Source organism: Tetrao urogallus (assembly GCF_951394365.1).
Source record: "Tetrao urogallus genome assembly, chromosome: Z".
In the NCBI taxonomy this organism is placed as follows: Eukaryota; Metazoa; Chordata; class Aves; order Galliformes; family Phasianidae; genus Tetrao; species Tetrao urogallus.
Window position 1 is genome coordinate 74,172,992 of NC_136816.1, and position 26,551 is coordinate 74,199,542.

A 26,551-nucleotide genomic window follows, 5' to 3' on the forward strand; every position below is an offset into this window, starting at 1 on the left:
AAATAGCTTATGTTAAGGTCTAAACATGCTCATTGAGCTAAGAACAGTGTAAAAGTATCATACGTGTGTATGAATTCAAGAAGAAATGAAAGCACAATGGCGTCTCCAGATACGATGGTGCTGGGGCAACCTGATCCAACAGGTTCCGACAGACCAACTATCCTCAACACTTTTTTATTCCCCATTTTTTTGTTTTGTTTTTGTTTTGTTTTGCTGCTTGTTTCTTTTTTTGTTTGTTTGTCTGTTTGTCTGTTTGTTTCTTCTCCTAGGCTTACGTCACATCTCAGCTCCAACCACAAAGCACGGGCCGTGCACAGTTTCTTCATCGCCATTTTCTCCCCTTGTATCAATCCACGATGACAGGAAAAACGCTGCGGAAAGATGGGCGGATGGGAAGGATGGGCGGGAGGTGAACCCAACAACAGCAACGGCCCAATGGCAAAATCCAATGGCAAAAACCACACGGGTGGAGTAAGACCTGGTGGGAAGTTTGTGCACCATTGGTGGGGCTACGTTGGGTTAGCACTGCTGGGGAGAGGTACTGGTCGGGTGCCACCAGAACTGGGACTAGGAGGCGTGAAAAATAGAAGGATCCCCTCACGCTACCCAAGAGCAAGTGGCTCCCGACCCATCCATCACATAGAACAATCCTTTGGGAAGTGGGAAATGATGATCATATGCGATCTCTCCCTGCCCCACGCGCCCTCCTCTCGAGTTATTGGTCGTTCGCACTTTCAAAAAATAGATCTGTTTATCAAAATACCCAGGCGAAAATCTTTCCATAAGCTATTTCTCAAAATAGGGGGAAAAAAAAACACCAAAAAAAAACAACAAACAAAACGAAACAAAAACAAAAAGGTTGCATGAAAAGCAAGCACTCAGAAGGAAGTAATAGCAGCAAAGTAGTATAAATGTCGTGAGTCCGCTCCGTCTCGTGTCATCGGTTATTAAAAATAACCTCCAACCAGCACGGGCAGCTGCTGATGAACTGTCTGGTGTAGCACTGGCCCCAGCCCTTCACAAAGCTGATCTGCACGGTAAATCCAGTCCACGGCTGCTGCGTGAACTCGTGGTCGTTCGGCCTCTGCAGGCTGTACGCCTTCTCGTAATCGAAAGCCTTGATGGAAAAACCCGGGAACACTTTGTGCACCAGCAACGTTCTGGAGTCGGGGTTGTCCAGTGTGGCCGACTTGATGAAGATGGGGTAGCTGCTGCGGTTGTAGACCCACACGCCGTCCACCTCCTTGGTGAGCTGGATGCCGTACCCGATCTTGCTGCGCACCTTCTGCACCAGCTGGCTTCTGTTGTCCGAGTTGAGCTGCCCGAGGCAGAAGCCATTCCCCTGAGGTAGATCATAGAAGATATCCAGGGAGGGCTCTTGGACAGAATACAGCCGACCCACGCGTGTCTTCTCTTCCCAGTATGCCACCACGCACCAGTGTGAGTTATCCCCTGACTCCTGTAGAACTTGGGAATCTACAGGGAGACAAAAAGATGGAGAAATTGAGGACTGTGGAGGCGTTCTGATCCAAAAGTGATGCGATGTCATGAGCTCCATCTTTTCACAATGCTCTCCACACACACCCTGACAACCTCAGCACCCTGGAGTTGCCCATGACCGGGATGGATGAGGCCTTGGACAAGCTGTTCTGGTGGGAAATGGTGCTACTCAAGGCAAGGGGTTGGAATTTGGGGGTCTCTAAGACCCCTTCCAACCCAACCCAATCAATCCATAATCTCTGATGTCCCTTCCAACCCAACACTTCTCCCGTTCTGTGATCTTCAAGGACCCTTCCAACCCAACTACTCTCTAGTTCTGTGACCTTCGAGGTCCCCACTCTGTGGCTCCACCATTCTGTGATGATTTTATGATCACTGAGCATACCAAGGGTGCAACCTAACACTCTACAGCCCATCTCCATGAACAAATTACCACCCACTGTGCAGAGCCAGTGTGATAAAACAAGACGTGCTTCCAAAAGCAGCACACGGGACACCACCCTTGGGTTCAGCTGCCCCACTGTGGGGCTTTCATAGAGCCAGGTGAAGGAAGCCCAGGCCAAGTGGAAGGCAGTGGGGTGGAGGCCAGAAGCTGCGTGCTGTTAAGAAAAACAGCCCCAAAAGCCACAAAAGCCACCCAAAACTTGGTTCCCTTTGCCTTTGTCTTCACTCCATCCTCTGGAGTGGGGTTACAGTACCAGGGGAGGGGGCCAGGGGTGCTGAGCAGCACCAAACCCCTTTCCTTGATGCAGCATCCACACACGGTGCTGCTCTGTAATCCCTCCCAGTCCTTGCAGGCATGTTGGGACCTGGGAACCATTCATCTCTATAATTGCACTTTAAAAAAAAAAAACACAAAAAACCCAAAATGCAACCATGCTGCAAGAATGCATGGGGGTGACCCAGCAGCACCCTCTTTCCCCACCCCAAGACTTAAGGTCACTATTCTCAGTATTTTCTGTGTCTTTCGCCTACGACTTCTTGCTGCTCCTCCGGCACAGCCTTCTTTTTAATCAAAAACAAGAAGAAAAAAAGACAACAACAAAACGCAGCTCCAGCGCCGCAGCCGTGCAACGCTCATTTCCTCATCTCAGTGCCAGCAAGGAACAGAGTTCTGCAGTCACTGGAAGTCATGGGGGCTCATGGCCCAAAAAGGAAGGTGTGCCGGGGGGGGTAGCAGTGAGAAATACCCCCAGCAGTGCGTTTTTCCACACCCTCCCCCCTAAAAACAGAATGATGCAGGGTGATGTAAATGCTGCTGTGCCCCCCCACCCTCCCTTGCCGCACCCTTCCCAGGGGTTTGTTTTCAATTTTTTTTTTTTTTTCTTTTTTTTTTTTTTTCATTTTGTATTTGATATTTCAAGATGTTTTAACTCACTGTTTGCTTAAAGAGTTGGGAAAGCAAAGCTAGGTTGTAAAAATAAATAAATAAATATAAAAACCTAACCCCCACCAACTCCCCCCTGCCTTCACCCTCCATAGTAAGTGCAGCCACTGGTGCCTGCAGCTTGCACGCGTTCTGCTTTACAGCAGTGGAGGGAATTTTGCAGCAGGCGTTGGACCTGCTAAAATCCCTCTGTTTATTTTCTTTAACATAAAAGCATCCCTTTCAGGAGGTGGGGGGGGGGGGGGGGGAGAGGGGCAGAAAGGCCTTTTTCACCCCGTGTTTGTGCTTACGTTTGAGAAGACCCCTTAACGAGTGGCTCAGCCCTACGTACAAAGAGGTATTTAATTGCATTAAAAAAAAAGAAAAAAAGCAGAAGCCAACCGCCCTGGCGATGAATGAACAGAGCTCTGTGGAGGGCTGGAGCTCATGAATGAATCCCACTCGGGTTTTCAATGGCACGGGGTGAGCAGACCTCACGGACAAGGCTTAGGTAATCCGGGATTCTGGACAGTGCGGTGTAAATACGGCACAGCGCCTTCCGCCCACGGGCTCCACTCTTGGCTGGGTGTCTGCTCCAGCAGCCATGGGAATCACACAGGCCCAGGCCCTCTGCCAGCCCCACCAGTGCTGCTTTTCACCACTGCTGGGACCTCCCTGCTCCCCTCTTTTCTTGGCACCCGTGTTTCCCACTGAACGAATGAATGGGAAAAGCCAATGGCGTCAGCGGGGCGAGAGAGGAGGTCATAAGAAAGAAGGAAAAAATGATGCAGTGATGCTGCTTATGGACATTTGTTCCCCAAGCATAGCGAGGGGTAAGAATGGCCCCGGAGGTGGCCAAGAACTGTGGAGATGTGGGAATTGATGAGATGGTCAGTGGGGGTGGACTGGAGTTGGGGATCTTGAAGGTCTTTCCCGACCCTGAAAATGCTGTGAGTGGGCAGGGTGGTGATGGGCCAGCAGTTGGAATGGATGGCCTTGGAGATCTTCTCCAAGCTTCATGTTTCTCTGATCACAGGGGTACAGTAGTGACCGGTTGATGGTTGGACTCGATGACCTTAGAGACCTTCTCCAATCTTAGTGCTGCTATGACTCCATGAGTGGGCAAGATGGGGAGAGTCAGTGGTTGGACTTGACCTTAAGAGATCTTTTCCAACCTTCATTCTTTGTGTGTGGGCATGGTGGGGATAGGTTCACAGTCGCACCTGATCTCTTCTCTAACCTCAGTCATTCTATGATTCAAATACCCCAAGACATTGCATTGAGTTCATCTCATGTTCCCATGCCACCTACCACAAGAAAACCAATGCCATGGCTGGAACCAGACCCTTTCTCAGCAGTGAACCCTACTGCAAACTAACATAAAAACAAAAACCATGGCGAATTTGTGGGGGGAGGGGGGGGAAATCTTTGAAACTTTTCAATACAAAACCCCAAATTGTGGGAAATTAGTGGGAAAAAAAAAAAAAAAAAAAAAAAAAAAAAAAGTAAAAATATACTGGAAAATCTGTGGCACAAAGAAGCCAAATCTTGGGAAATTTGTGGCCAGATCTCCTTCAGACCACCACGGCTGCTGTACAGCCAGGACACCAAAGATTGAGCAGCTCTTCAGGATTCCTGTACTGAGTTAAAACCACAGTTTTTACAAGGTCCTCGGAGCACACACATCCCTTCGAAGCTAAATGCCTAGAAGAGTCCCAGTGAGCTCCGGGCACTCCCACATCCCAACAGGCAATGCTGCTGCTCAATGCTGGAAACATGCATGCCCTTGTTTCGTTATTAAGTGCCCCTCCATCCGCTGCTATCGGTGGTTTATTATTATTTTCTATGGCTGCACGACAGCTGCCCGGGGGCCCCATCAGGACCAAGGCCATTGTGCAAACTTACTGTAAAGAACAAATATAATAATGGAAAATGAGGGCAGGAGGAAGAAAAAGTTCTTTTTCACCGTGGAAGAACTGAGACTCCTTAGCTCATCTCAGAAAAGGGAATTTAGGTGGAATTTAAAGCAACTTTTGCAGCCCAGAGGCAGAGAAGCCAAAGCCTCCATAGGTTTCCAGCTCTCAGCCCTGTCTCGGTGCCAAGTTCACAAACACCAGCGGGGGGAGGTGGGAAGGGGATCTTTTGTTTTGCTTTGTTTTGTTTTGACATAGCTAAAGGTTTTCCTGTAATCAAGTGACTTCTAATGAAAACAGCAAGCAGAGCGCACGCTGGGCTGTGGGCCCGCCCAGTTGCTCCCATCTGATCCAGTCAGGAGCTATCTGCATCCTCGTCACTGCTATCTGGAATTGGGAATACCACCGCTCCTGATTAGGCCTTTGAATGCCCCTAATTGGATCTTTTCCCAGTGATGTTACGACTACGCGTTAATTACGTTACCCGACTGCAGAAGTGTTTGAACTGATCGACGTGGCTGAAGAGCTGTGCCCCCAAGGGTCTTCCCATGCTCTTCCTGCCACCCACACCCCCCTCCTCTCCCATATTCCTCTGGGATGCCTGGGCTGGGATTTCCCACCAAACACCAGCCCTGACGGGAACAAAGGGTTGCCCATTTTGGGGTACCCTCACCCAACCAACTCACAGTGGTGGCCCCATACTCATGACCATAACCCAATGGGAAATGGAAGGTGGTGGCCCCAGACCCATGACCATAACCCAATGGGAAATGGAAGGTGGCGGCCCCAGACCCATGACCATAACCCAATGGGAAATGGAAGGTGGTGGCCCCAGACCCATGACCATAACCCAACAAGAACTGGTACGTGGTGGCCCCACGTACCAGTTGGTGGCCCCATGGCCATACCCATGACCATAACCCAAGAGGAATAGTTAGGTGGTGACCCCAGACCCACGACCAGTATCCCACTGGGAACAAACAACAGCAGCAGATGAATTAACACGTGCACATAGTGTTGAGACCAGATGAAGCAAATGCTTCCCCTCCTTTATGTCAGCACATGCGGAGGGCATCTGAGCTTAAAAAAAAAGGGCTGGGCTGGTGTCAGCGCAATGTGTCGTCTGGCCAGGACTGAGGATGAGACAGAGCTCAGCACACTGTGCCCAATAATCCCCTTTGCCTGACCTCAAGTGGCACTGGTGAGCCAGGGGCTGGGCTGTCCCCCTATCTTCTGCTGCTCACCAAGGTGGAAAGGATGGAGATACCTAACTGAGAGGGTAGGGAGGGAGAAAGGATGAATTAGGCAGAGCCCTTCTTCAGGAACCCACCAAGAATTGAAACAAGGAGAACACTAAGCAAGCCCAGAGCTAGTCAAAGCTAAGGGAAATAGGCAAAGTGCCTTTCCTCCTAGCCTCTCAGGTCACTCACAAGGTCCTTAAGTGGGGGAACAAACAAACAAAAAAAAAACCCCAAAGTCTAGAAAAGTCCTTCAAAGACAGATTTCCAGGTACGCCTTGTAAGAGTAAAGAGAAATCAAAATTAAAGGGCACTACTGTAGAAAAGGCCTTTCCTGGAGCTTTCACTGCCCAGGGGAACGTTTACCCCAACCCTTTTTCTATCTCAGCTCCCTTGCTTTTGATGGCTGGCCTGGTTTCTGTAAGGCAAACTGCGAGTTCATCATATGTTTTCCACTCCACAGTGACAACCCCCCAGGGATGCTCCCATCCAACGAACCATGTTGAGGCCCTAAAACACCACAACACTCAATCAGACCTGATGCTCTGGGAGCCCTTAATCTGCAGATTACTGACACTGTAGACCCTGACATCCCTTTAGGAACCATTCCAGCCCATCGTGTCAGTGGCTGCTTAGGGAGCCCTTAATCTGCGGATAGACAGGCTAGACCTTACATTTGTGTCTCTGTCTAATTAGGCTATTCTTACAACCCAACCTATACAGCAGTGATGTCGGCTAAAGAGCCTTAAGATGGTTTCTTTAATTTATTGGAGAGTTGCACACCCAAATGCTTTAATGGTTCTATGATCCCAGCAAAGCAAGTCAACCATGTGTCAAAATCCATACCCACACAGGTTTTGTTCACAGAACTGGGACAGAATTTGGGATTTCCCAATGTTTCCAACCAGGGTTTTGGTCTGGACTCACTTAGCAGTGTGCAATGCACTAATGGGAGCACTCTGTCCTGTATTCCATGGGAACTCCAGGCATCCCATGGGGACCCATGCATGAAATCCCATCACCTTCACCAGGGCAGCAAAACTCCCTCATGAAATCATGACAAAAATGGAGTGGGAAGAGGAAAGAGTGGGTCCCTGAGGACATCTCCTATGGCTTCCAGCCCAACGCAGGGGCACTATGGGCTACCCTTCTCCTGGGATGCCCAGCTGGAACCTGTCCCCAAACACTGGGGCTTAATTCAAGCACAGACTGAAGAAACCAAACCCTGCAATGCACACTAATGGAACAGCAAAGAAAGAGCACAAGTGAAACTGCTGGGTTCACGGAGTCCACCAACCCAGAAATCTGATTCACAAACATCCTATTAGTCATTGCTACTGTCTAATTACGGTGATTAATCAATTACCATGGCTAAAAATTACCCGAGAAGAGAAGAACCCTTCTTTGTGCCCATTTTCTTTTCAAGCCACTGGGCTGAGCCTGCTGCAGCACAAGGGGAAAAAAATCCCCATGCACACCCCAGAAGCGCCCGTCTGCCGTCTGCAGCGGTTAGAGCGGAGCCAGCTGACTCCAGCTTCCTCTGCACCAGGCTCGGGGCCTCATCAGCCATGCAAATTATAGAGTAGTGCGCTGTCTGAAGGCCGAATTTCGACTCAGCTCAGAGAAAAGCCTTAGAGGAAGGGCGGGGATGGAGAAGGCAGCCAAATCCATTCATAATATTTACAGTAAATGGGCCTCTTTGCTGTTGTTTAGTATACAGTCAGCCTAATTATTTTTGAAGTTTTAATTTAAAGAACCTTCTTTATCTGCCTCTCCTGCTGCACCCCTCAAAGGTGTGGGAAACTTTGCTCCTTTTTCTCAAAGCAGCAGAATGGGAATCCCTCCTCTCCCTGTGCCACGTGCCAAGACCTGCCCGGATGGGGTGAGAAGGAGGAGGCCCCCCATGGGGACAGGGACTAGCCCTGGGGATAGGAAGGAATGACCAAGGGAATTCAAGCCAAAAGAATGAGATACACTGCATCCTAATGCAACGCTCTCCCAAGACCCCACTGGCACCACATGTGTCCTACTGCATCCTGAGGGCTCCGGGATGCTCTGGCAGTGCATTCTGTACAAGCAGGTGTGATCTCATTTTAATGCCAATAAGGGAGATTTCAGCAAACCTCAGTGAGTACAGAATCACAGAACCATTGAAGTTGGAGATCTCCAGGATCCTCCAGCCCAACCCTAAACCACCCCTACCACTATGCCAACTGACCGTGACCCTAAAAAGAATCATATGATCATTAGGTTTGAAGAAGATCTCCAAGACCCCCCAGCCTAACCCCAACCTATCCCCACCATGCCCACTAATCATGCCCCCAGGTGGCACATCCCCAAGTTCCTTAAACACCAACCACTGGGGGGTGGTACTGGCCCCAGACCCTGTTGGTGAGCCAACACCTCCCTGCCTGGATTCAGTGGGGCACACCCCTTCTGCACCTCAACCTTCAGAGAAAGGAGAAACCAGCACACAAAGAGCTCCTGGCTTCCAACTAGGCCAACCAGCCCCAAGCTTGCCAGAACTGCTGCCTTGGTGACAGCACCCTGCCCGTCATCTTTCCAGCACAGGCATAAATCACAGCCACCAAAGCCACGGTAGGACGTGACCCTCCCCAGCACAGCTCCCAGCTCTCCCAGATCACAGAACTATTAAGGTTGAAAAAGACCAACTCGGATCACCCAGCACAACCCCAACCCATCACCATCAACCCAACCATGACCCACAATTTTGGGGAACTGGCTTCCAGTGTGGGGATATGGTGGCTGCCCATGTGTCATCCCCTCACCGACAACATGAAGCTCTGCAGGCTGCATGCTACAAGGGCTGTAGAAGCCCTCCTAAACCCGGAGCAGAGCGGGGCACTGTTTCCACACGGACACTCAATGCCCAGATGTGTGGTGGGATCCGTTCCTGAGTGTAGTCCACACAGATACGCACACACACAGCATCCCTTTGCAACCACAGGGGAAAAAAAAAGATCCCCTCCCCACAGCACGCTGACCTGCAGCTCTCCCCAAAGTTATTGCAAGAGCAAAAACAGACGTTTCCCTTGGATTAAAAAAAAGGAAAAAAAAAAAAAAAAAAAAAATTAAGAAGCCCACCACCCACCCCGCACCGCGTTCCTTCCTAGAGGGCAGGGAGAGGCTTTTGCAAAACATGGAAACACGGAACAAAAGTCCTTTTCACGCCGCCGTGCCCCCGCCGGCCCCGCTGCGTAACCATTATGAAAACGGTGGAGCGGGGCTGGCATTTGGAGCATTTACTGCATTCCTGCCAATAAATTCCATTCCCGGATCCGCTGCAGAGCGGCTCTCTCCCCCCTCATTCCTCCCGGCTGGCTTTACAGCTTCATCGCCGCCGCGGGGCCAGGGCCCTGCGAGGGGGAAAAGCACCCCGCGCCAGACTGGAGACAGCGCGCAGACGGAGCGAGTTAATCATTACTGCTGTCTGCCTCCGTAATCTAATCACGGCCGCTCCTAGGAGCACGTGGCACAGCCCTGGTGCTCAATGGAGCTGGGGCATAGGGATGGATGGACAGACGGATGGACTGGCACGGAACCGCCAGGTTGGCCAACATAGAGACCGAGGGCCGATGAAGGGTTCTTGGCTGGAGCTGACAAGGCGGGAGCTGCCCGGCTGTGCAGCCCTCCCTGCGCCTCTCGCTTTGCTTGGGATTAATAATGCGGAGCAATTAGAGAAAATATTACGTTCGTTAAGTAATTAACCCTCTTGGCGCTGCGGTGGAGCTGGCACCCCTGGTTGGCATGGATGGGGCCAGCTGCTTGTCCCAAGCCATGAAGCACCGAGGGGTGAAAAACCCCCCAAAACTGCTTACTCATGGATGAAGACCCCCCCCAAAATTGCTTGCTCATGGATGAAGACCCCCCCAAAGCCTTCTTCCCCCAGATGAAGAACCCCAATAGCTGCTTGCCCCGTGCCGCAGGTGGATTTGCCCAGCTGCACAGTGGCACTGGGGCCACCTGTCCCCACATCCCATGCACTGTGCCATCCTCCCAGCCCTAAACCCTGCTCCTCCCACCCCAAAAGCCGCAGGTGACGGCGGTGACACCGCGACACATTTTCCACGCTGGCTCTTGTGGGGCTGTGACAAAGCACAGCGAACCCGCAGGGCTCTGGGCGTGAAGATTTATGGGTTTGTTCCTTCTCGTGAGCTCCAGCGTCTCGGCCCAGCTTCCAAAGAAAACGAATCCATCGCTTCAAACACAGTGATGTAACCTCAGCTCCCTCTCCTTTTCCAAATAAAACTACTGCTATCCGATTCCTGCTCACAGGATGGCTTTATGGGGTTATTCAGCCCCCTGCCCCACAAACTGAGAGTGCAGCAACCCCACAGGGCTCCACAGCCTATGGAGCTTCCCTACGCGGCAACCAGGACCTTCCCACCAGTGGCACATCCCAGGAATTTGTAGCATTCCGAAGGCAGTGCCATTGGTTCGTCAGCACGAGTCAACGGAGCAAGCGCCAACTCCCCTGTCTGTGAAAGCAGAAGGTGTTTGAACTTCCCTCACCTCCCCAGATTCATGTCTCTCAGTCTTAAAAATGCGGACCTGGGAGATTTGGGATGGAGGGGAGGGGATGGGATGGGAGGCTATGCGGCAGCTCTGACCCACAGAGCCACGTGGCCACAAGGCACACTGCCGTGAGCCGGCGCTCATTGAATCAGCGCTGGCATTCCTACAAACAGAATCTATTCAGAAAGAAAATTACTATTCGTCAGCTCCAGCTCCCTTATTACGTACATATCATATCCACGGATATGCTTGCAACAATGCTCCAACGGCCCAACAGCCGGAGCCATTTTTTGGAGGGAGAAATCTACCTCCCCACCTGCCATGTGCAAAGAGGACGTCTTGGAAAATCATGAAGAGTTGTGCTCTGCCCTAAAAAGCCCATGAAAGTCATAGAGTCACCGAATCATGAAAGTTGGAGAAGACCTCTGAGATCCCAAAGCCCAACCCCAAACCACCCCCATCAGGTCTCAAACACCTGCAGGGATGGAGGCTGTCAAGAAAAGGTTTGTGATGCATGCCGGATGTCCCACTCCATCTCCAAGGTGGTTATGGGTGCTCATGAGCTGGGACAGTGATGGGACATTGAAGATGGGAAAGCAGGAGAAAAGATTGAGGAGAAGATGCGGAAAAATGGACAGCAGGTTTCAGAAACTGGGAGAGGAGATGAAGGGGGAAAAGGGGCAAGAAATGAGGTGCTGACTCCCCCCAACCAGATGAGATGAGGGACACAAGGGAAGGAGCTCATCTCCACTCCCAGGTTCACCCCAACATCCTCCAACACCATGTACTCAACTTTGCTGACCCGGAGCCATGATGGATCCTAGGCAGTGAGAAAGGCAGAGAAGGGCTGAGCCAGCTCTTACCAAGCTGCTCTCTCTCTTTTTTTTTTTTTTTCTTTCTTACTTTTTGCAAGTTAAAACCAAGATAATGACACTGGGTGGGGACCAGTTTGGAGAGCTGAGCAGCCAAACCAAAATGCGCCTCCGAGCCAAGCGCTTCCCCGGCCTCACCGTTTGGGGAAGGAAGCTGAGAGCAGCCATGAAACGATTCCTCAGTGCACTGAAGTGGAGCACTCAAGCAGGGGTGACCCCGCTAGTAAAATATTTTTCAACAGAATGAAAATAAAACAAGAGCGCTCCGGCTGCAAGCTGCGCTCCGTAGGGTTGCGTCCCTCCTTCTCTGCTTCCCTCTCTTTTTCTCCTCCTCCTTGGCACTTTTTTCCCTTCACTAATAGCGCTGTTTTCTTGCATTTTTTTTTTTTTCCTTTCCCCTTTCTTGGCTCTTTTCACCCAAAGCCTGATGTAATTTCCTGTCCTGTCCCAATGTTTCCTGTTCGTTAACAGGGTGAAAGTTATCATCACGCACTTCAACGGCAACCCAAAAACCAGTGAAAAAAAAAAACAACCAAGAAGCAGTGGGAGAGAAGGGCAGACAGAGTGGTATTCCCAGTGCCACCCTATTCCTAAAGAGCAGCCAGCGGCCATTTGGGGAACAAGCCAACGGGATTTGGACAAGAAGGCCATACAAGCAAAGTGGATTTCTTTTTTTTTTTTTTTTTTTTTTTTTTTTGCATGGGGACGTTAAAACGGAGACCGTGCCTCAGCGGTTAATAATATCCCAGCGCTGAAAATAAACTGGGAAGGAAGCTCCTTTGTGACAGTGGGCGGGCAGCCAGGCTGCAGCGTGGGTCATTCAATCTGCTGGGGGTTGGCACCGCACAGGGCCTGGCTCCCAACATCTGCCCTGTGCCAAAGAGGGGGTCTGGGGACCTCAGCGCGTCCCCGTTGCCCTGTATTTGCCACGCACACCCAACCACCACGCTCGCAGTGCTGGCGTTGGGAGCTGTAGCCCCAGTGACCCACGGCGGGTCGGTGCGTGGGGTTAATGTCACTGTTCCCATAGTGTAAGCGATACCTGCACGCAGATAGTGGGGATGGAATGGCTCCTGCCCCGTATGAGTGTTTGTGTCCTGTCTCGGTTTCAATGTCCCCAACGATCGGGTTTCCGCTGCTCATTGGGACATTTTATTTTGCAAGCAGAGTGGTTTGGGTTGCTTGCCAGTGCAGGCACACACCCCTCCCTGGCTCCACGCTTCCAAATCCACTTTTCTACCCTCTTTCCTCCCCCCAAAAGCTCCAGGCTACAGAAGAAAACTCAACAGCCACATAGAATCACAGAATCTGCTCAGGGATGATTCTGATTTAACAGAGGGATGTTAGAGTTAGGATAGGATGGTTAGGCTGCAGTTGGACTTGATGATCTTTAAGGTCTTTTTCCAACCTGAACAATTCCATGATTCTATGATTCTAATCATTAGGGTTTGAAAACAGCAATGGGGCCATCAAGTCCAACTGTCAACCTGCCCCCACCATGCCTACACACAGAATCACTGAGGTTGGAAAAGACCTCCGACAAGTCTAACCATTGAACCATCAGCACCACACTGGCACCACAGGGGGCTGAGAATCACCCCCAAAAACCCAATTCCCTTTGTTGCAGTGAGAGCAAACAAAGGGCTGCAACACGGCTCGCTGTGGGATTCCTTCTGCAACTTAGTGTAGACCACCCCCAAGGCACCATGTAATTGGGAAGTGGGGTGGGGGGGATGCATTGCCATCCTCTGGGTTTTAACCCATCCCGGGAGAACATCTCAGGGAGCATCCTAATCGCTAAGGCTGAAAAAGACCTCCAAGACCACCAAGTCCAACCACTGACCCATCCTAACCATGCCCATTCAGAGGATTACAGAATCATTAAGGTTGGAAAAGACTTCCAAGAAGTCCAACTCTCAACTCATCACCACCGTGCCCGCTCATACAATCACACAGTCATCAAGCCACAAAAGGTGGAAAAGGCCTCCAAGATCCCCAAGCCCAACTACTGACCCACCACTCTCATACCCACTAACAACGTTCCTAAGCAGAACTACAAAATCATCAGAGTTGGAAAAGACCTCCAAGAACCATCAAGTCCAACTGTTGACCCATCCCCACCGTGCCTACTGCCCACATCCCCAACACTCCCCTTCTCCAGAGCAGCCCAAAGCCACCACCCAACGGGTGCTGACCACCTTTGGGCTCCTACAGGCTGAGTGCCCCATAGAATCTCCCCCCCCTCTCCCCAGAGCAGAGGAGCAGTCGGTGCCAGGCCGACAGTGCCGCGGTCAGCTGATGCTGAGCAGCCCGAGGCTCCTCGCCTGGCAGGCAGCCTGCAGCACGCCGGCTCCAGCGCTGTCATCCTGCATTAACCCCTGATAACCTCCGCCCTGCAGCACGGGGGCCACGCTCTGCTGGGAGGCTCAGGAGGAAAGGGTGCAGCAGTTTTGTGCAGCGTTGGATGCAGCCAAAAAAAAAAAAAAAAAAAAAAATTTAAAAGGAGGATGTAAGCTCACAAATAAATCAAGAATAAGTGACTCTCCCCCCCTCCCCCTTCCAAAAAAAAAAAAAAAAAAAAATTCCAAGCAATTGTTTATCCTTGGGACAAATATACAACCCAAGCTGCACAGGAAGATGTCTCAATTCCAGATTATAATAGGATGCCCATTTGTAAATAAAGGCATTTCACAGGAGGCCATAAAGTCTGTGTTGGGGGGAGGTGGAAGGGGGGACCGGAGCTATGTAGGACCGCTGGCGGATAGCTGCGGGTCTGGGCAAGGTGCTGGTCCCTGAGAGCAGATACCAGCGGGGATCAGAGGCATAGTGCAACATTCCAGGCCTGCCTGCCATCCCATAATGAAATGTCACTCAGTCGCATGCCGCCAAGACGGAGCAGATCTGAAGGAAGTGCTCCATCAGACCACGCAAGGTCTGCTCCCTGCCTCCAGCCTTTGCTGGTCTTTTCCCATCTCCTCCAACAACCCATGGGAGTCCCACCCCTGCGCTGGGAGCTCCCCGCTGGGATTGGGGCTTCTAGGGGTGTTGTGCCCACCACATCCCCCAGAACCAGCCCCACATGCTCTGTTTGGAAGCAGAGCACTCACCAAAACCCATCTGCTGGGAGCAAGCTCCAAACCCAGGAAGAGCCACCCTCTGCCTCCTGTTTGCAGGAATTATTTTTATCCCCAGTGGGATATTGTCCCTCTGTGTCAACATGACAGAGAGCTGGGAGCACCCAGAAAGGCTTTGGGTTGGAAGGGATCCTGAAGACCATCTAGAACAACCACCCAATGGGCAACGCAAAGACTACCCATAAAAATAAAGAGAAGAAAAAAAGAGAGGGAAGCCCCATACAAAGCAGCACAGTGGGGGACAAGGGCTGGAGAGTGGGAGAGCCAGGGCTGTGCCATGGATCAACATGAAGGGACGTGGGTGCAGTGATGCTGCACAATGCCCAGTCATGCCACACGCACGTTCCACGGGTTCTCTCCTCTGGTTCTGACCTCTGGAACAAACCTCATCCCCACCCTTTTTTTTCTCTTTCTTTTCCCCCCCATTTACAACTGACGCCAATGAGGTCACGGAGGCATCATGTGGCTGTGTCCCCTCCCTTTGTCCCCACCCCTCGCACTCTGTCCCTTTCCACGCTGCTGCTGACAACATGAAAACACAACTCCACCTGGTAGGAGAGCAAACTGAGCTTTCCACCCATCCCTTTGTGGTTCAGGATGTGGCCACTCATCTGTTGCCTGTCACTGGTACCCAACGGCTATCGAATTTGGTATGCAACTGGCACCCAGTTGGCACCCAGTGGTACTCAACTGACTCCTAACTTTGTGCCCAACTGATACCCACCTTGGTACCTAATGTGCTGCCCTAGTGGTACCCGAGTTGTCTACTCAACTGGTACCCAACTTAGTATTCAACCAGTACTCAACTTCTACTCAACTGGTACCCAACTGGTGCCCACTCCATTTGGTATCCAACCATTACCCAACTGCTCCCCAGCTGTATCCAACTTGGTCCTTGCATTCATGGTGCTGCAAAGCTGCATCTCTCCATCACATCCCTACTGGCCCAGCTTCCAAACCTCCAGAAATGGGTTTTCATCACTTTTATGAAAGCTCCTCATTGTAAGGCCGCCACAAGCTCTGGGATCTCCAAGAGCAGAGGAGGATGCATTTCTCCATAAGGAACCTGCAACCCACGTCTGCCCTAAAGAGCCCTGACAATGCCCTGACTCATTAACGTCCCCTTCAAACACACTCTTCTGCTAATTTAAATATGCCAGGAAAAAGAAAAGGAAAAAGGAAAAGGAAAAAGAGAAAGAAAGAAAAAAAAAAAAGAAAAGAAAAAAGGAGTAAGTTGGCTTTAGAGAATTGCTGCAAGCAGTGTTTATTTTCCTTTCTCGACTGGGTCCCTCCAGTTGGGAATTTTCAGTGCTACACTTCTGTGCGTGGAGCGGAGATGCCAGTAAATCAGAGCAAATGCAAAACAAATGCTCTTTCATCTGGAGGCACTCGGCTTTGTTTCATGGCCTGTGTAGGTAACCATGTCCCTCCGTGAGCGAACTCTCCTATCAGCTCCTCATTAAGCTCAATGGCTACAATTACATTTGTGGAGGGAAAAGAGTGAGCAATGATCATAAAAGGGTCTGTTTCCAGGCTTTTTCTGGTGGGGAAGAAGCCTTAGATTTAAAAAAATAATAATAAATCTAACCATGAGGAATATAAAAAAACAACTGCACTTGAAGGGGGGGGGTTGGAAGGAGCCTTCCTTTGGGGTTTGTTCATCACAACCCCAGAGCATCCCATCCCACTCCCCCCCCCCGCCAGCCCTGGGGAGCACGCCGGGTGATTTCCTGCAGCCCAGGCCCCCTCCCTCCTTCCCTCCAGCACAGAGCAGCCAGACGAGATGTTATCAATCGCCGGCCCTTGCAGAAAGCCCCCTGCTAAAAGCGAGTGCTTCCTCTGCTTATTTCATGTGGTATCCTGTGGAACTGAGCTCTCTCCTCCCCTCCGCAACGGGCACATATCAGGAGGAAAAAGGAAAAAAATAAAATAAAATATCAACAACCAAAACAAAACTATTTAACAACATCCTTATTGTGTTGTTTTGCTTCTCGTCTCCTTTCTTTTTCCAGACTCTTTTTTTCTTCCCTAAAGCCAGAGGCTCCAATTTAAAAAAAAAAAAAAAAAAAAAAAAAAAAAAAAAAAAGGAAAGCCCAACGCTAAAAATGACAAGTTGCTCCATTCCTTCTCCCCCCCCCTGTTTGATTAATTCTCATTAGGGCCCTTGGACAAACAATATGCTCCCCTCTCAAATAACAGCCGGGGTATACATTACACCCAAAGAAAAACAAACAGGGCCGGCTTAAAGCCATCCGCACCAAAAGCCATTCCTGGAGAGAGGGACGGCACAGCCGACGTGTTTCTGGAATTCCATCTCAGGGCAACGTGGTGCATCAGTGCTCCACAAATTGTAAATCAGAGAGACATCCCGAGAAAGGAAGCACCTTCCAACACTGCAGGTACATGGCGTCAGACATTCAGCACAACTGCTCTAATCCCGGCAACGTCGGCGCGTAGAGTCCAACCACAGATGTGGGAGGGAAACGGGGTGCTGGGGGCTTTGCACATTGGGAAAAACCAAGGAGGGTTCATTCTAAAAAACACACTGCGTGATGGCACTTGCAAGCCCGGAGGAGGTGGAAGATTGGGAAACAAGAGAAACTCAATGCACTCTGTAAAGATGCGTGAAGTATTGGGCGCCAGAGCCCCAGTGAGCAGAGCCCAAGGCAGTGACCAGGTGTGGTTCTTGTCCTGGAGACAGGACATCAGTGCCACCACTGCCAGGCAAAGGACACCACCCCCTTCTGCAAGGGACCACCACGCTGCTCCGAAAACACCTGCACCCGACCAAAGCAACGCCAACACCGTTCAGCCTTCCAACACACCTCGCTCCCAAATCAATGGGGCATGAGGCTGGAATACGAAGCAAACATCAACTTCTGGGGACGGGCAGCTTTCCCCGGCACTTCAACACATCCTCTGCATGTGAAATTAAACCAAATTCTCTTTCAAAGAACACTTTTCCCAACATACCCCCAAAACCCTTGGCCAAGGGACCCAACAGGACACGAGTGGAGACAACCGAGTAGGGTCAAGGAGAAACGTCTTACCTGAGAGCCCCCCAGGGGCTAGACAATTAGTTCCCCCTGTTTCAGTGGAGGAAGGCACAGAGTCTGGACAACTTGCTGTAACAGAGGGAAAGAAGAAGGAATCAGTATACATGAATTACTTTGCAGGCTCCAAGCAAAGCTGCAAGCAGCGTGCACATTCCGAAGCGTTCAACAGGAAGCGATTACTAATTGGCTGCACAGACTCGGCAGTTCATCAAGAGGCATCCACCCACCTCAATCAAGACTCTGCACAGCACTTAATCACTGCCCCCGTGCTGATTACAGAGCGGCAACAAATGACAGACCGGCGGCCACCTCTCCATCTGAGTCACCAGGGTAGGACATGGGGCTGTCTTTGTGATGGAGCTGCCAAAATCGTGGCTTTGAGCACCAAAGTAGTCACCAGCTGGGCTTGCCAAAGTGGGAACTGAAAGGGAGATGGCTCATTGGTCTGAACCTGTGCTGCACTACTTGGGTTTTGGACCTCTCCATCCCCAAGGTTTTGGACCTCTCCATCCCCAGCCATTCAAGCATCTCCTCTCCTTGCTCCAGGTGACAACAGCCAACACCAGCCCCCTGATCCTACAGCTTTTTCATCACAGCCAAGGAGGGAAAACCCCAAGGCAACACTATGCCTGAAAGGGGGTGAAGGCAAGACAAATTAAATCCTCAGTTCTTAGAATCCCAGAATGGTTGGGCTGGAAAGGCTCTCTAAGATCATGGAATCACAAAATGTTGAGTTGGAAGGGCTCTGTAAGATCATGGAATCACAAAATATCGGGTTGGAAGGGCTCTGTAAGATCATGGAATCACAAAATATCGGGTTGGAAGGGCTCTGTAAGATCATGGAATCACAAAATATCGGGTTGGAAGGGCCATCACAGATCATCCAGTCCTTTGGTACATTGCTGGAGGAATCTGGCCTCATCAGGGTGACATTCCTAATGACACCCCGTTGCTCACTGCTCTATCTCAACACAAGGGCCACCACCGAAGAGAGCCCAGCTCTCTTCCTACTGATAAGTCACTTCTCCAGACTTCATCCCTGAGATCTCAATGAAATTAAAAAACAAAACAAAACAAACAAAAAAAAGAGAACACACTGTGTGCATAACCTCCTTTTATCAGAGTGAAGTCGCAGCCCTCACAGGAATATACAGTTTAACAGGATACACTTAATCACGCTGAAAACAATAGAGGAGACAGGAAATGGACTTACTTGTGAAACACTGCACACTATACACTCTCTAAATGCCTTGAAGTGTTTGCTGTTCTTTAAAGAAATTCGCTTCTTCCCCCTCCCACCCCCCCCTTTTATTTAACCCTTTCCAACCCAGACAGAAGATTCCCTGAGCTGTGTCTCTGAGACGACTTCAGCTGCTTGGGTTACAGATGTGGTCCCCACATAGGACCATCCCACAGGTCCCTGATGGGACAGACTCGGAGCCTTCCAAAGCACTACAAAACACACAAAGGAAAGACACAGCAGCCCTTCATCGATGCTTTACAGCTCTCAGATCCCACTCTTGCAAGGTGCCAGCTCCTACCTAGAGGTTACCCAACCTCCAGCTCCCTTCAGTACAGGGGGGCACTGCCAACATCCCAGCAGCTCCTGTCCCACATAAGGATGGGACAAAGCACTGGCTTGGATTACCTTTGGGCACTACTGCTCATCTCACATCTAACACAGCTCTTGTTCTATGCAAAGCTGCAGAGAAGCAGAGAATGCCTTGGGTTACAAGTCATCATTTAGACCAACCCTGAGATGTGTGGACAGCAGCTGAAGTGTACTAACATCAAATCCACCCCAACAACCCCAAGGCACAAGCGCCAGCCCTGCTCTCCTCAAGCCAATGACATGGCCCCTCAGAACTTCCAAGAAGGTGGCAATCCCACCATGTAGTGGAGACCTCCACCAGGAGCCGTGTTGACTCGCATGGGGCATGCAGAGCTCCATATTTCCATCACCGTTATCAAGGTATGGCTGGAATTCATGACCTTGGAGGTCTCTCCAGCCTCAATGACTCCATGAGCGAGCAGGATGGGGTTGGGTCAAAGGCCGGACTTGACCTCAGAGGTCTTTCCAACCTCTGCGATTCTATGGATGGAGAAATGCTGGGAGCACATTCCCACCTCCACAGGCAATGCTGCTTTTTCCAAAAAGCCCACTGGACATCCAGTATCCGATTACCCAGTGACCAGTGAAGGCACTGCTCCAACCCAGGGTTCCCGCACGGCATCCAAACACACACCAGCTCAACAGCATCGCTCTGTCCCACCGCCACTCGCTGACCCAACCCAAAAACCCCAACGTGAAGGTGGGAGCAGAGGGAGGACCAACGGGGACAGGCAGATGCTGGGACACAAAATCGGACGGCTCGGTGCAAAGCCAAGCTGCAGAGGAAACCCCAACCACCTGCACCGACACACCGCGAGCTCCACGCGCCCCGTGGTCACAGTTCAACTGCCAAATGGGCTTTTCTTTCAAAAGGGAAAAAAAAAAAAAAAAAAAAGAGGGCTTTTCGGTGAGTAACCCAGTTGCTGCCGTGCTTCCGATTGGCAGCGTTAATCACTTCCTATTGGCCGATCTGCATCACTTTTCCTTTCGAAATGGCACATTCCTGCTCTGCGGCTTTGCTGTTTACACACATTTTGCTACCTTATGTCAACACTTGCTAATGAATAAATATGTCGCCGGGCTGCTGAGTGCGAGGCCCTGGTGGAGGCAGGCGGGACAGTTCAACCCCGCTAATGGACTGATCCCAGCATTAATCCTTCTGCCCGTCAGGCAGAGCAGTCTGCAGAGTTTAATCCCGTGGATGGGTAGAAACAAAGGTTACCAAGGAACGGGCCCAGATATCACACACTTCTAGGGGGAGCATCCCCTCATCCTGGCAAAATCACACCGCTTTGTCCCAAAACCACGAATCCCAGAGGCCTCGGGGCACGGGATGCTGAGCTTCCCATCATCCCCTCTCCCATTAACCCACTTGCCTTCCCCTCGTGTTTTTTCACATCCCATGCTCAGCAACCCAACAGCAGCACCACTCCTTCCCCTACAGTTTTGCGCTGCTCCAAAGCCTCGCAGAGTGGAAAACCCAGCAGAGCTATGGGGCAGGATGAGACCCCACCACGGGACCCAGGTCACGGTGACACTGGGGCTTCCTCCATTCATTTTCTGAGAAAACAATTGAAAATGAAAAGGTCAATTCCAATCAATCCCATGGGGCTCATCCCAACTCCTGCAGCCAGGCCCGAAAAGTGCGGAGCAGTGATTGCAGGGAAGTGCAGAGCAGTGATTGCAGGGAAACTGCTCTTCTGGCCAAAAGGAAAAAAAAAAAAAAAGAAAAGAAAAGAAAAGAAAAAAGGCAATAAACCCTACAAACTCCAGGCAAAACCATAACAAAAACCCAGCGCCGCCCTCCGAAAACACATCTTGGAATCGCTCCGCCAAGGGGCATCACCACAGGGACATTGAGCAGCCACGCTCATCTTTAAGGATAGAGGGATGTGGGGACACAGGGACGCGCGTTTCCCCCAGGCTCCCCGCACTCCCAGCCCTCCCCTGCTCAGCCCCACGTGCTGCCAAGCAGGAGCTGACACAGAACTGCTGCTGCCGACCCCAGGTGGGCTTCCTCTGCCACCCCAACACGGCAGTGCAAAAACCCCATTTTCCAGACTCTCCCCGGCAACTCTTCCTCGTTTTCCCAAGCCCACAGCACAGCTCCATGCCCCCGCAGCCCCGCGCGCCTCCCCCAGCCCATGTGTCACATCTCATTGCCAGCCACAGCCATCACCACCTATCCCAAATTCCTCCCGCCCCGCTGCTTGGGGGGGCAGCCAAGGTCCCACAGCAGCCCCAAAGCCATCGCGGTGACAAAGGCAGCGCTGCCTTCCCCACGTTTCTAACCAGAAATGGCTCTTCTCCCTCCGTATTAACCTGCTCATCCCCATCTCTCATCTGTTCTCCCCCATTTTACCTCATTTATCCCCACTTTTAATCAGCTTTCCCCCATTTTTAACTCATTTATCTCCATCTTTAACCTGCTTTCTCCCATTTTTAACCCGTTTATCTCCATGTTTAGCCTGTTTTCTCCCGTTTCTTTAAATCCCTTATTCCCAGTTTTAATCAATATTCCCCCATTTTTCAGCTGTTTATCCACAGAATCACAGAATTGTAGGGGTTGGAAGGGACCTCCAGAGATCATCGAGTCCAACCCCCCTGCCAAAGCAGGTTCCCTACACCAGGTATCCCCATTTTTAATCCCGTTCCCCCCCCCCTTTTTAACCCACTTTCCCACATTTTCCATCACTTTTCTCCATTTTTAACCAATTACCCTCCCCCCCCCTTTAATCCGTTTATTCATATTTTTAACTGGTTTTCCCCTGTTTTAATCAGTTTTCCCTATTTTTAACCCGCTTCCCCCTTTTTAACCCAATCATCCCCATTTCTAACACAGTTTTCCCCATTTCAACACGTTTTCCTCCATTTTAACCCCTTTCCCCACATTCTAATCATTTTCCTCCCTTTTAACCCATTTCCCTCCACTTTTAACCCATCTTTTTAATCAGCCACCTTTTAATCAGTTTTCTCCGTTTTTAACCCCCGTCTCCCCCCCTTTTTTTACCCACTTCTCCCCATTTCCTACACGTTTATCCTCATTTCCAACTCGTCTTTCCCTCACTTCCAATCCGTTTTCCCCCCACTTCAACCCGTTTTGCCCACTTCCCTCCCTCCCCCCCACCCCCCCAACCTTCACCCCAGGGCACCCACGATCCGCACTCACCCGACGGCTTGAGGAAATCCATGGGATATCTGGAGTAGGGCGGAGGGGGCGACTCTGCAAGGAGGGAAAAAAAAAAAAAGGAAAAAAAAAAAAGCCGAGAGAATGAAAAGCCGTGCCATGAGAAAGAACAAACACAGCGACAGGCGATAGGCGATAGGCGCTGCGATAGCGGCATTCCCGGCGCTGCGCCGGGCGGGACGGGACGGGGCGGCCGTCGGGTAAACAAAGCGGCGCTGGCGCCGGCGCTGCCGCGCGTCTGCGGGGGGCGCGGAGCCGGGGGGGGACACGAAAAAAGGAGGAAAACAAGAGGAAAAAAAGGTGCATTGCGAAGAGTTCGGGGGCTGGGGGGAATCCCCCATTCCCACAACCCCACATGGGGGGGGTTGGGATTTAGGTTGGTATTTTTTTGGTTGGCAGGTCAGTTGGCTGCGTTCCTGATCTCATTCAAACATCCCCATCTCCTTCCCCACATCCCCGTGACCCCGCTCCTATATCGCCAAGTTGTTTCGGCTTTCCATTCTGTGTGCGTGTGTGTGAGGAGGGGGGGGGGGGGGGGTTAGAATTGTTAGTATTTTCACATTGGTTGCATCTTTGCCTATAGTAGGGGGTTGGAAATAGATGATCTTAAAGGTCACTTCCAACTCAAACCACTCCATGATCCCCGAACCCATTCCCACCTCCCCAGGTTTTTGGGGGTTGAGAACTGTACTTTTAATCGGGTCTTCAGGGTGAATAAGTCATCTGCCATCCCCATCCCCCACACCCCCACCTCCACAGCCGCAAGTTTGGGGGCTTAAGAATTATCGTTTCTCTTGGGTTTTTTAGGGGGGAAAATGTTGGCTGCATTCCCAACACATTCCTACATCCCCACCTCCATCCATAATCCCATCCTCACATCCTCAAGTTTGTGGAGGATTGAGGATTATCATTCTTATGGGTTCTTTTTTTTTTTTTTTTTTTTTTTTTTTTTAGGAGGAAAAAAAAGTTGGCTGCATCCCCATTCCCACATTTCAAAGTTTTCCGGAGATGGGGATTTTTTTATATAATTATTATATTACCGTTACTATCACTATTCAGAGGGAACAAGTTGATTGCATCCCCCTTCCCACTGCCTTCCCACATCCCCACACCTCTAAGGGGCTAAGAATTATTATTGGTATCAAAGGGAAAAAAAAGTTGGTTGCATCTCTACCCTCCACATCCCCATCCGAACTTCCATCCCCACCTCCATCTGCAACCCCATCCCCATTCCCTACCCCATCCCTATAACCCATCCCCATCCTTGACTCCAGCATCCATATCACTACCTCCATTCCCATTCCCAGACCTATATCCCTACCTCCAACCCAAACCCCAGCCCCAGGCCATAACCCACCCTCATCCCCTTATCACTGCCTCCAACCCTATCCCCAGGCCGTAGCCCAGCTCCAGGCTTATAACTCATCCCTGACCCCAGCCCACTACCTCCAACCCCGCCCCCAGGCCATACCTCATCCCCACATCACTACCACCTTCATCCCCAGGCCGTACCCCAACCACAGTCCCAGCCCCATCACACCCCAGCCCCATCATTCCCATTATATCCCATTCCTAGGACATACCCAACCCCGAGGACACGTCCCAGCTCCAGCCCAATATCACTACCTCCCTCCATCCCCAACCCTGAGATATATGCCATTCCCATCAGCACCTCCAGTCCCACCCTTACTACTACCTCCACCCCAGTCTCCACCCCATCATACCCCATCCCCATATCACTACCACCTCCATCCCTGTCCCCAGGACGTACTCCATGCCCACCTGGACCTCCAGTCTCATCCCCATCATTACCTCCATCCCCATCTCACTACCTCCATTCCCACCCCATTATGTCCCATCCCTAGAACATACTCCAGCCCCATATCACTTATATCACTATCTCCAGCCCCATCTCCATGTAACGCCATCCCTAGGACATACTCCACCCCCAACACTACTTCCATTCTCACCCCATTAAACCCTAAACTAGGACATATCCCATCCTTAGGACATACTTCAGCCCCATCCCAATTTAATGCCATCTCTAGGACATACTCCACCTTTAGGACGTACTTCAGCCCCATATCACTGTCCCCATCCCCATCACTACCTCCAGCCCCATCCCCATTTCACTACCTCCATTCCCACCCCATTAAACCCCATCCCGAGGACAAACACCCCATCCCCAGGACGTACTCCATCCCTAGGACATACCCCATCCCCAGCCCCATGCCATAATCTTCAGCCCCATCCCGATTTAACGCCATCCCTAGGACAGACTCCATCCCCATCACCACCTCCATCCCCATCCCCACATAACTGCCAACTCCATCCCTGTCCCCATCCCTAGAAGAGTCTCCAGCCCCATCCCCGTGTAATGCCATCTCTAGGACACACTCCATCCCCATCCCCACATCGCTGCCACTTCCGTCCCCATTCTCACCCCATCCCCACATCACTACCACCCCCAATCCTCACCCCATCCCCATGTCACCCCCAGACCCCCCCGCCCCGTACCGAGCTCGCAGAGGCGGCTGAGGTGGTGCGGGTTGCAGCAGACGAGCTCGGTGGACGCCGCGCCGTCGGCCTGGCAGCAGCCGCGGAGCCTCTTGAGGGGCGCGCCGTGCCGCAGCTCGGGCCAGCGGAACACCCGGCACAGCAGCGCGGGCAGCGCGTCCCGCTGCGAGCCCAGCCGCGCCTCTCCGCGCGCCGGCAGCAGCACGCACGGGGTGCGGGCCGCCCCGCGGGACTCGACGGCGCGCAGCAGCCCCTCCAGCTGCCGCTCCTTGCAGCGCTTCAGCACGGCGTGGGTCAGCGCCTTCAGCTCGCTCTCCGCCGCCCCCCGGCCGCCCCCGCGGGCGGGTTTGGCCGGGCAGCACCCCCGGCCCCCCCCGCCGCATGAGTGCGACCGAGGCTCGGCCGGCGGTCCGCCGTCGCCCGTCTCCTCCTCTCCGCCGCCGGGTGCGCGGCTCCGCCAGAGCCGTCGGACGAGGAGCGAGCGTTTGGTCCTGAACATGCGGGACGTGAGGAGGGGCCCCCGGCTACGGCACGGGCATGGCGTGCGCCGAGCATGAAGGGGCCGGCAGCCGGGGCGAGGCGGGGGGCAGCGGCGAGTGGGGGGGAGGCCCGGCCGGGCTGGGGCATGCGCCAGGCTCCGCGCTTTGACGGCGGGGGGGGGGGTGCGCAGCGTGAGGGGTACTCGCGCTGCGCGAGGTGAAAAGAAAAAAAGCGGGGGGGGAAAGCGCTCGGCGGGAGGGTGCTGCTCGCCTTTAAAAATACGAAAAGATAAAAATGGGAAAAAAAAAAAAAGACAGAAATCAGCGCAGTTTTACAGCACTTTGCTTGGGGGTGGGCACCGCAAGGGGTGACCGCGCTGCGAGGTGAAGTGGAGAAAAAGCGGGGAAGTAAGGGAGAGTTCGGGGGATGCCGCTCTCCTTTACTAAAAAATGGAGGGGAAAAAGAGGAAAAAAAAATGGTTAGAAAGCGGCGCAGTTTCACAGCGCTTTACTTGGGTGGGGGAGAGAGGAGTAAGCAGCACAAGGTTTGCCCGCGCTGCGCGAGGTGAAAAGGAAAAGAAAGTGGGGGGGGGGGGGGGGGGGGGGGGGGAAGAGAACAACCCGAGGGTGCCGCTCTCCTTTAGAAAAAAGAAGGAGAGAAAAGGAGAAAAAGGGGAAAACGGGAGGAATAGGCGCGGTTTCAGAGCGCTGCTCCGCGGCGCATCGCGCTGGGGGGAGCGGCCCTGCGCGGCTGCGGAGAGAGCACAGAGCCCGGGGGAGTCCTGGGGCTGCCGGGGACCGCAGCTCCCATCAACGCGCCGCGCTAAAAGAGGGAGAGGGGCGGAAAAATGGAGAAGGGCGAGGCAAAGGGACGGGGCGGGGGGAGAGAGTTGGGGAGGGGTGGGGGAGAAGGGAAGAAGGTGGGGGAGAAGTTAAAAAAATAAAAAATAATTATAATTAAAAAAATACTTCTTTTTTTTTTAAAAAAAAAAAAAAAAAAAAAAAAGGATGAAAAATGAGATTAAAAAAGGAGCCCGGCGGCCCTACGTGCGGAGCGGCCTCGGCGCGTTCGTCGCGGTCCCGCGGAGCGGAGCAGCATCGCGTGTCCCCGCGGAGCTCCTTCTGCGCTCCGCCCGTCGCC

At 51.9% G+C, this 26,551-nt stretch overlaps 1 protein-coding gene across 1 annotated transcript; it reads right to left on the bottom strand.

Annotated features, from left to right (window-relative positions):
• Window positions 1-937: 937 nt before the first annotated feature.
• On the bottom strand, window positions 938-25,558 carry SMAD7 (SMAD family member 7; the record flags this gene model as incomplete). Its single annotated transcript, XM_079548381.1, has 4 exons — window positions 24,932-25,558; window positions 22,397-22,450; window positions 17,610-17,684; window positions 938-1,476 (listed from the first exon to the last, which is right to left on the bottom strand). The coding sequence occupies exons 1-4, from the start codon at window positions 25,428-25,430 to the stop codon at window positions 938-940; spliced, it is 1,167 nt and encodes a 388-aa protein (XP_079404507.1). The 5' UTR covers window positions 25,431-25,558.
• Between the last annotated feature and the right edge of the window lie 993 nt (window positions 25,559-26,551).